General features: G+C 47.2%; 1 protein-coding gene across 1 annotated transcript in view; it reads right to left on the bottom strand.

Annotated features, from left to right (window-relative positions):
* ATP6V0A4 (ATPase H+ transporting V0 subunit a4) overlaps positions 1–11024 on the bottom strand; it is a 59207-nt gene that overhangs the window by 38157 nt on the left and 10026 nt on the right. Inside the window, exons 3-8 of the mRNA XM_007952796.1 lie at positions 6836–6858; positions 6284–6409; positions 5609–5703; positions 3042–3168; positions 1475–1557; positions 409–502 (exon numbers count right to left, since the gene is read on the bottom strand). Coding sequence (XP_007950987.1) covers positions 409–502; positions 1475–1557; positions 3042–3168; positions 5609–5703; positions 6284–6409; positions 6836–6858 — 548 coding nt within the window. The remainder of the gene's footprint in view (positions 1–408; positions 503–1474; positions 1558–3041; positions 3169–5608; positions 5704–6283; positions 6410–6835; positions 6859–11024) is intronic.

Below are 11024 nucleotides of genomic sequence, written 5' to 3'. Positions count from 1 at the left end.
GAGTGGAACTGCCCCAGAGAGTTTCCAAGGCTGTCATCTTAAGGGAAGCAAAGCCCAAACCACACCCACTGCTGTGGAGTCCATTCCGACCCACAGCACCCCTAGAGGACAGAGTGGAACTGCCCACAGGGTCTCCAAGGCTGTCAATCTTCAGGGAAGCAGACAGCCTCATCTTTCTCCTGAGGATCAGCTGGAGAGTTCAAACTGCTGACCTTTTGGTTCGCAGCCCAGTGCTTTAGCCACACCACCACCAGAGCTCCCTCCTTGGAGCTCCTGGCTCAGCAGCTAGAAAAGACAGCAGCCTACCAGCACAGGCCCGGGGTGGAGCCGGCAGGACTTCCATGGAAAGGGCAGAGGAAGCCCACCCCACCACGCCCCTAGTCCTGGCAGGCGAGAACATGCACTCACAATGTTTAAATCTTCCAGCCTCACGTTGACTTCAGCCAACATATGTCTGCGCTCCGCTGCAAGCTCGGGGCAGGGGTAGATGGTGGCTCGAAACCTGTGTTGGAGGAAAGGCCATGCGTGGGTTATCCCAGAAGAGCAACCCGCCTCCCCTCTTTGGCTAAGCCAGCAGGTGCTGACTTTGGTTGGACAGTGGCCTTCCAGAACAAGCACCTCCTTGGTGATGAGCACATAAGCCCCAGTGATAAGCATCCCTAATGATTCATTCAAATATCCCTCAACTCGGGCCTGGACTTCCATTACAGGAAGGAACTTCATCCAGACCAAAGCCCGAGAGCCGCTCTGTCCACGAGGCTGCAGGCCCTGCCTGTCCTCCACCCAGAGGTCATCCACGTGGCAGGGACTTCTCTGCTGAGCCACTGTGCCGTTCCACACATCGGCAAGAAGCCCGCCATGCACTTGCCTACCCTCTAGCCACTGATGCATCAGGAACTCTGGTGGCCCAGTGCTTGAGGCCTGTGCTGCTAACTGAAAGGTCGGCGGTTCAAACCCACCATACACTCTGTGGGAGAAAGATGTGGCAGTCTGCTTCTGTGAAGATGACAGCCTTGGCAATGGGGCCGTTCTACCCTGTCCTGTAGGGCGACTATGGATGGGAATTAACACTACATCAATGGGTGTGTTTGGTTTGGTTTTTAGCCTCTGAAAAGGGGTGTTGCCATGGTTGTTGGTCACCATGGTGCCAAAGAGCCTCTGGTGGGTCCCAAGTGCTGAGCCACGAGGCAAGTACTTAACTCTTTGGGCCACTGGCCTGGGCCCCAGTGAGGAGTGTGACGGAGAACAAATGGGAGGGGTTACTGCCACCTGCCCACCCCGTTACAGGTGTCTAGTTCTCTCTGTGCCCAGGCCCTCAGGCGCTGAATGCCGGCCGCACTCTCAGCACCCCCTGTCAGATGTGCCGAAGAGCGGAAGCCCTCGCCAAGCCCCCGTGAGACGTGTTTGGTGTGGCGTTCCCCTTCACCAGTCCCGACTCAGACCCCAGATGACGGGACCCCACGGCCCATCTTACCCGTCACAGATCTTCCTTATTTTCTGCCTGAGCTGCTCTCCCTGATAAAATATGATGAATATATTCTTCTTAATTTCTTCTTTCTGGAAAACCCAAACAAATTTAAAACAATTTTTCTTTCCAGTTAGAATGTAATAAGGAGAAATGTTCGGTCCTATTTTTAAGTTTCATCAACAATACGTCAAATTGGAAAAATCCAACTTCCCCCAGCTCACTCCGGCTCAGAGTTCATGGTAGTTGACAGCAAGTCCAAGGGCACGGTGGTACAGGGCCCCACAGAGGCCACTAAACCCAGCCAAACAAGTTGCCATTGAGTTAATTCTGACTCACGTCTGTCAGAGCAGAACTGTGCTCCATAAAACTTGCCAAGTTAACAGTGTATACCCCTCAGGGGCCCTGGAAAAGAGCCCCCCGAAGCCCTGTTATTCTAAGGGTGTGGTTGTCAGCATCACCGGGGAGCTGGTTAGAAACGTAGACTCTTAGGGCCCACCCAGAGCCCCTGAGTCAGATGCACATTTAACAGGGTGTCCAGACGGCTCCAAGCCCTGAGGCTGGGGCAGTGCTGGCCCCACCCGGTGGCCTTTTCTTTGCCCTGACCCCTCACTGCCCCTTGGTGGTGGTGAGTCTGAGTTTCCTGGGGGAACAAGCCCACGAAGAGATGGGGGCAGGAGTCAGAAGGAGCCCTGGGGACACAGTCGTTAAGAGCTCAGCAGCTACCCAAAGGCAGGCTGTCCGAACCGTCCGTTCTGTCAACATTACCAAAACCAAGCTCACTGCCATTGAGTCGATTCTGACTCATAGAGATTCCCATTGAGTTTCTGAGGCGGTAAGCCTTTATGAAGGAGGTTGCCCCATCTTCCTTCCAGAGAGAGGCTGATGGGTTTGACCCACCAACTTTCTGGTTAACAGTCAAATGCCTTAGGCACTGTGCCACCAGAGCACCTGTCCCTGAAGATTTCAGCCTTGGAAGCTCTATGGAGCAGTTCCGCTCTGTCCTCTAGGGGCGCTGTGGGTCAGAATGGACTCCAGGGCAGTGGGTGTGGTTTGGGCTTTGCTTCTGTGAAGATTGACAGCCTTGGAGACCCTGTGGGCAGTTCCACTCTGTCCTCTAGGGGCGCTGTGGGTCAGAATGGACTCCACGGCAGTGGGTGTGGTTTGGGCTTTGCTTCTGTAAGATTGACAGCCTTGGAGACCCTGTGGGCAGTTCCACTCTGTCCTCTAGGGGCGCTGTGGGTCGGAATGGACTCCATGGCAGTGGGTGTGGTTTGGGCTTTGCTTCTGTGGAGACTGACAGCCTTGGAGACCCTGTGGGCAGTTCCACGCTGTCCTCTAGGGGCGCTGTGGGTTGGAATCAACTCCACAACACTTAACAGCAAGCACAAGTCAGTCCTTGAGTCGACCTTCACATGTGAAGAAAACAGAGACAGAGCAGGGAAGAGAGGAGGGAAGGACGAAAAGAGAGGAAACAGATCCTGGCGTCGCAGAACTAGAGCCACGTTGGAGAGGAGAGCCCAGCCCCTCTGCTGAGGACTCCAAAGCAAAGGCTTCGGCAGCCGGAGACACTCACGGTGACAGGGTCCTGCAGGGGCACGTCCATCTCACTGAACTTCAGGTAGACGTTTCCGCGGCAAACGCGCCACAGCAGCCTCTCGAAGGCAGCCAGCCTCTCTCTGTCGATGACGCCGGCGGTGAACCTGGGGTCACAGGAGGTACCGCTGAGGCCTCGGGGAGGGGTGTGGAGAGGCCGCCCAGGACCGAGATGTGCAACCCAAAAACCCGGGAGCTCTGGGAGGAGGGAGTTACTAGACACCACTCCACCCGGACCAGCGGGTTCCAGGGGCCACCACAGGCCACCCCGCACCCCAGCCCAACTTGCCCCAGTGCCTTTGACCTTGTTTCCTCGATCCTGTAAAATCATTCCATTACAGCATACGCTTATTTGCCATTGACAGACATGACAGACCACGGTAGCATTGTCGCTAACGGAGGCAAATGTCAGAACTCTTCCACAGTGGTCTCTAGGCCTGTAGGCAGTAATGCAGGGCGAGTGCAACACCACCTGACTCCTGAGCGCCTCTGCTCTCCGCACCTTCCAGTCCCTAGATGAGTTCTGACCCAGCCTTCTCATGTCTGCCTTAAGTGGGTGCTCTCATTGGGGGTCTGTAGGTTTCAATGTATAAGCTGTAGACTGAACTGCTTTCTCAACAGAACTTTAAAAAAAAAACTAATATATTAACTAAAATACCCAAGCCACAGTATTTTTAATAGCCCCATACGCATGTGAAAGCTGGACAAAGAACAAGGAACACCGAAGAAAAGTTGGTGCCTTTGAATTGTGTTGGTGAAGAATACTGAAAGTACCACGGACTGCCAGACGAACAAACAAATGCATCCTGGAAGAAGTGCAGCCGGAATGCTCCTTGGAAGCAAGAAGGGCCAGACTTCATCTAACCTACTTTGCTCATGTTGTCAGAAGGGCCCTCTCTCTGAAGAAGGGTGTGACGCTTGGTTAAGTGGAGGGTCAACAAAAAGGGAAGGCCCTCAACAAGATGGACTGACACAGTGGCTGCAATGATGGGCTCAAGTATAGCAAGGGTTGCCAGGGTGGTGCAGGACCGGGGGCACTATTTTGGTCGCTGTGAGTCAGAATCGACTCAACGGCACCCAACAACAACAACATACTTTTTCTTTCTGTTTCTAATTCAACGCCCTATGCCTGGCACATTTAGTATCTGTTGAATGAAAACTTAGAGTTCCCAAACTCTCCCCTTTCAGAAATACTTTACAATTCACCTGTGTTACTTGGATGTTGGGAGGAATCCCACTATTCTGAATCAATATTTTGATGGAAATAATCATGGCATATTCCTGCAACTCATTTATGACTTTATTATGTAACTATCTCATTTCTAACTACATGTAAAAATTCAAACTCCCAATTAACTTTATTACCAAGGTAGTATTTTAAGGATAAAGCCAAAGCAGATCCCATAAGCCTTGTCCCAAAGCTGGGGTAGAGTTGAGAAAGCCCGTCTAAGCAGTGCTCCCCACGTCTTTCCCTTGTGGAGACAAAACCAACATTGTATTCTTCGGGCTCGAGAATACCCGGGATCCTCATCAACGAAAAGGTAACACTTCCTCCAACTCCAGCAGAACTTATCAGGCTACAAACACTCGGGTCTATTCCTGTGTGTTGTCGAGTCAGCCCCTAACTCATGTACACTGTGCCCAATGGGATCTGACCATTGTGCTCCCTAAAGTTCTCATTGGCTGATGGTGGTTATTCCTGAGGTACACTGGCTGTGGATCCAGCCCGGGTGTCCTAATGAAAACAAGAACTCCACCACTGAACTGCCACCGTCCCCTTGGACTGTGAGGTGGCCGTGTCTTCATGTGACATAGCCTGGTTCTGGGGGATTCACGCAGCCAGAAAGTCTACCAGATGCCAGACTTGATGCTCAGGGCCAGGAACTATGACATGCAACGAGGAGAGCAGAGTTAGATTGTTAGGGGTTGAACTGTGTACCCCAAAAGGACATGTTGAACCCCTAATCCTGGTACCTCTGGGTGTGACCCTGCTGGGAAAGCGCTTCCCCTTTGTTATGTTAATGAGGTCAGGCTGCAAGGAGTGGTCCCACCTAAACGTATACCCTTCTGAGTGACGTCTTCTAGACCCACAGACACAAACCCAAAAACTCCACTGCTGTCGAGTCGATTCTGACTCACAGTGACACTTTAGGACAGAGTTGAACTGCCCCATAGGGTTTCCAAGGCTGTATCTTTGTGGAAGCACAGTGTCCCATCTTTCTCCTGCAGAGCAGCTGGTGGGCTTGAACCAACAATGGGTTAGCAACTAAATGCTTTAACCACTATGCCACCAGAGCTCCTTCAAAGACACATACGCAGGGGAAAGACAGAAGTCACGCAAGAGAGATGCGTCCACAAGCCTAGGAACGGCAAGGGCGCCAGCAACTGCCAGAAGCTGAAAGAGGCGAAGAAGAGCCTCCCCCTAGAGCCACATCCCAAATGCAGACGTATAGTCTGCAGAACTGTGAGAAAACATTTCTGTTTTTGAAAGCCACCCACTCTGGTGCCCCAGTTTGGCAACATGAGGTTACTGAGACGTGCACTAACCCCAGCTTCCCAGGCATCGATGCGGGCGAGGTCCGTAACTCCAGGAGCCCGGAAGTATCTTCCATAAAGAAATCATCAGCTAGGTTGGCTTCAGTCTGGAAGTCAAGGCAACACCCCCTTGATTGACATGGACTTTGGCTTCCTGAAAAGCACCTGCCCTCAAGATTTGGCCTGTTTTTAGTGAAGATTTAATTTTCCACTAGTAGTTACGAGGATGCAAAAAGTCGAGTGCTCCTAGACAAAGAACACTTCCTTGTCTCCCAAAGTCTGCCCAGACCCGCGGCTCCGCGCTGTCCCGCGCTCCCTCTCTGGGCTGCTTCAAGCACACACTTTGGAAGGAACACCGCCTTCGACTCCCCCAGCCCCAAGTTGTCCCACTCTCCCCCAGCAATGAGCTAGCCGTGGGCAGAAACAAAAGCTTCCAGTTTTCAAAAGGTAAATGTGAGGCTGTAGGGAGTGAGCCTGAGGCCTGTTGCCTTCAATTCTGACTTCCAGTGACTCTCGAGGACAGACTAGAGCTGTCACATGGGCTTTCCTGTAATCTTTGCGGAGCGGAGCAGCTGGTGGGTTCATACCACCGACGTTTTGGTTAGCAGTTGAGCACTCAACCACTGTGCCACCAGGGCTCCTCCTAGGAAACAGGACCCCCCGTGATTAAACAGGCCCCATAATGACCTCAAAGAAGTCCTGGGTTTTCTTCAGGAGATGTTTGAGTTCCGTGAGTTGTAGGAAGTTTTTCTTCAAATCTTGCTGGTTGTGGTTCGCTTCCTGTATCTCTCCTTCTAGTTTTTCCAGAATAGTCTATGCAGGAAAGAGAAATGGGTAAGCCAGGCAGAAAGCGCAATGCTGTTCTTAGCGAAACATCAGCCCCAACCAATAACTGAAACTCAAGTCATTCAGCTCATCGTAATGAGCTCAGTCTCTGTGACAGAACTGCAAGCTAGAACAGTTGCTCACTCTTCCTCGGGCTCCATCACAAACGGAGAGGATTGGAAAACACGTGGTGGGGCAGGGGAGGGATGGGGGTGAGGGATGGCGGGGCGGGGGGAGGTAAGACGACTTAGTGCAGAAGCAAAGGCATCATAGGAAATCACACATCACACGTCACACGGTTCTCTAGACAGGATGGATACAGTGAGCTGAGGCCCTGTGAGCTCCCTCTGCCCAAACACAGCAACCAGGGGCATGATATAAAAAGAGAAACCCAGACTCACCCCCACTCCACACCACTGCCAGTTCTGAGCTGGGGCCTGGAGAGCCGGTACGGACCAGTGAAAACTGGTGATGCAGAGAGCAAGAGAAAAACAAAAACACAGCCCCCCCAACATGGTAAAAAATTCCCCAGAGGAGGTTGCACAACATGACAGTGTGTCCGATACTGTTGCACTGTGCATGTAAGGAGCTCTGGCGGTGAAGTGGTTCAAGCATTCAGCTGCTAACCCAAAGGTCAGTGGTTCAAACCCACCAGCTGCTCCGCAGAAGAAAGATGAGGCAGTCTGCTTCCGTAAAGATTTACAGCCTTGGAAACCCAGTGGGGGTTGCTATGAGCCAGAATTGACTCAATGGCAGTGAGTTTGGTTTTGGTTTGGTCCATGTAAAAAATGCTGAATCAGCAAAGACATTGTTTTTACATGTATTTTTACCATCTTTTCAAAACAATTGTAAAAAGAAAAATCATCAGCAAAATCACCAATCAGAATGCAAAATCATATCCAGTGAAATTCTTTTTACTGAATAGTCAGAAAAAGATTTTTTAGAATGTTTATGAAGAAATACATGAAGGCATTATATCTACTAAAAGGAAAAATAAGAAATTAAGAAACAAGCATACTAAAATGTAAGAACATATAGATAGAAAAGGGGATTATTATAAATTTTGGAAATGCAAAGTATAGTTATTGAAATTAAAATGAGAGCAATGCTATACTGGACCCAATTTATGAATACAATACTGAAACTTAAAGAAAAAAATTATATATAAAAAATGAATAATGTATCTATACTGCAAGGAATTATACTCCAAATTTGAAAATCTAGAAGAAATGGACAGATTTCTAGAAACATATTACTTACTTAAATGAACACAGACTGATGTGGAAAATTTGAATAAACTCATAACAAAAGAAGAAATTGAACAGGTCATTAAAAAAAATTACCAGCAAAAAAAAAAAGCCCTGGCCCAGAGAGTTTCGCTGGAGAATTCTACCAAACGTTCAGGGAAGAACTGACACTAATCCTACTCAAATTATTCCAGAACATGGGAAAAAGATAGAATCCTCCCCTAGATTCATGATACGAAGTAAGCATAACCTTGAAATTAAAACCAAGCAAAGACATCACTAAAAAGGAAAACTACAGGCCAGTCTGCCTCATGAATATAGATGCAAAAATCTTCAACAAAATCCTAGCCACTAGACTTCTAGCCAATAGAATCCCAGACAACATATCAAAAACAATAACACATTATGACCAAGTTGGGTTCATACCAAGTATGCAAGGATGGTTCAACATTAAGAAAACCATCAACATAATCCATCACATAAATAAAACCAAGGAAAAGAACCACATGATCCTATCAGTTGATACAGAAAAGGCATTTGATAAAATCCAACACCCACTCCTGATAAAAACTCTCAGCATAGTCTGATGCCTTTGCATGGTCAATAAAACACAGGTAAACAACATCTTTCTGGTATTCTTTGCTTTCAGCCAAGATCCATCTGACATCAGCAATGATATCTCTTACCCCATCCTCTTCTGAATCCAGTTTGAATTTCTGGCAGTTATCCATTGATACACTTCAGCAAAATTTACTTGTGTGTGGTATTAATGATATTGTTCAATAATCCACATTCTGTTGGATCATCTTTTTTTGGAATAGGCACAAATATGGATCTCTTCCAGTCAGTTGGCCAGGAAACTGTATTCCAAATTTCTTGGCATGTTCAAGTGAGTGCTTTCAGTGTTGTGTCCGTTTGTTGAAACATGTCGAGGGGTATTCTATCAATTCCTGGAGCCTTGTTTTTTGCCAATGTTTTCACTTTAGCTTGGACTTCCTCCTTCAGTACCGTTGGCTCTTGATCTTATGTTACCTCCTGGAATGATTGAATATCAACCAATTATTTTTGCTGCAGTGACTCTATGTATTCCTTCCATCAGCTTTTGATGTTTCCTGCATTGTTCAATATTTAGCCCATAGAGTCATCCAGTACTACAACTCAAGGCTTGAATTTTTCTTCAGTGTTTTCAGCTTGAGAAATGTCCTTTTGATTTTCCAACTCCAGATCTTTGTTGTTGTTATGTGTCATCAAGTTGGACCTGACTCATAGCGATCCCTCCTTCGGTTTCCAAGGCAGTATCACCACGGAAGTAGCCTCATCTTCCTCCTGAGGAGTGGCTGGTGGGTTTGAACTGCCAGCTTTCTGGTTAGCAGTCAAGTGCCTTAGGCACTATGCTACCAGGGCTCCTTCCAGATCTTTACACACATTTCATTATAATACTTCACTTTGTCCTCTGGAGCTGCCCTTTGAAATCCTGTTCAACTCTTTTCTCTTGTCATTTCTTCCATTTGCTCTAGCTATATTCCTTTCAAGAGCAAGTTTCAGAGTCTCTTCTGACATCCATTTGTGTCTTCTCTTCCTTTCTTGTCTTTTTAATGACCTTTTGCTTTCTTCCTGGATGATGTCCTCGATGCCATCCCACAACTTGTCTGGTCTTTGGACACTGGTGTTCAATGCATCAAACTTATTCTTTAGATAGTCTCTAAATTCAGGTGGGATGTACTCAAGGCCCTGTTTTGGCTCTTGTGGACTTGTTTGCATTGTCTTCAGCTTCAACTTGAACTTGCATAAGAGCAACCAATGATCTGCTCCTCATTTGACAGCTGGCCTTGTTCTGACTGGTGATATATTGAACTTCCCCATTGTCTCTGTCCACAGATGGAGTCAATTTGATTCCTGTGTATCCCATTTGGCAAGGTCACATGTATATTCACTGTTTATGTTGTTGAAAAAGGTATTTGCAATGAATATGTCATTGGGCACACAAAATTCTATCATGTACTCTCTGGCCTCATTTATGTCATCAAGGCCATATTTTCCAACTACTGATGCTTCCTCATTTCCAACTTTTGCATTCCAATCACCAGTAATTATCAATACATCTTGAATACATGGTTGGTCAATTTCAGACTGTAAAAGCTGGTGAAAAATCTTCAGCTTCTTCATTTTGGCTTTAGTGGTTCATCTTCAGTCAATAATACTGAGAAGACAAATTTCTAAACTCCCTTTATGTAACATTATTAACACAGCATCATGGGAGTGTGCCATCAAGTAAGGGAACTGGTTTTTTAAGCTCATATATGAAACATATAATGAACTCAATTTGGAAGTAAGACTACACGTGGGCAATTTAAGAAAATCAAAGGAGACTTCCAGTAAGATGGAGGAATAGGCAGAAAAGCAACACAGACCCTCTTCAACAAAGAAAAGAAAAACCAATTGACAGAGATACAGAAGATAATCCTGGTACCCTGAGCTTTGAAAGGAACTATACAGAAGTGGATTAGGCACCAACTAGTGGAAAAACCTGAACAAAAACAGTAAGTGCAGAGACGGTCAAGCTGCGAACTGTCAGCTACTCTGATGAGACCAACAGCCTAAATATTTCCAAGTGGTGTTGGGACCTGAGAATTGACCTAAAGATCAGTCCTGGTCACCAAGGGCTATAGGGACAACTTCTCTGGTGGCCTAGGACTAGGAAGGGAAACAGCAGGGAGGGAGACAACCTGAGCTGTGGACATTCTGCTGTCTGGAGGGCACAGCCATTTTGATTGTTTGTACATGGCAGCCATTTTGGATATTTAAAGTGACTAAGGGTGCAGCCATTTTGAATGTTTACAAGCGGCAGCCATTTTGGATTTTAAACTGATAGCATTCTCATTTGGATTCCAGGGACCTAAGAACAGGGTCTGTTTGCCAGGAGCAGCAAGGACATAAGAGAGGCTGACAAAGGAAAGGAGACAGGTGGTGAGTGTATAAGTGCTGTCAACTAGTGAATACAGGAGCACAGCACAGTACCCTGCCTGTATAGATAACATACAAACTAAATAAAGAAAATGAAAATTGTGGGCAACTCACTCCAACATATAATCACCAATTAAATATAAACACAAAAACGTCACAATGCCTTGGAGACAACAGAGCATCACAGTCCATACAAAGAAGCAAGATAAAGCAGGAGAAACAAGGAACCAGGATACAGACCCAAAACACATCCCTGACGAAGATGCAGCATTGGAACTCCCTGATAAGGAATTTAAAAAGAATTATATTTAGGTATCTTCAAAGGATTGAGAGACAGACCAAGGAAAACACAGACAAAACCCTAGAAGAATTTTGGAAGAAAATACAAGAAC

Source organism: Orycteropus afer, unplaced genomic scaffold, assembly GCF_000298275.1.
Source record: "Orycteropus afer afer isolate SDZICR_OR568_19922 unplaced genomic scaffold, OryAfe1.0 scaffold00358, whole genome shotgun sequence".
NCBI classification, from domain to species: domain Eukaryota; kingdom Metazoa; phylum Chordata; class Mammalia; order Tubulidentata; family Orycteropodidae; genus Orycteropus; species Orycteropus afer.
Note: the sequence above shows the minus strand (reverse complement) of the source record. Positions and strands in the feature narration are given on the sequence as shown.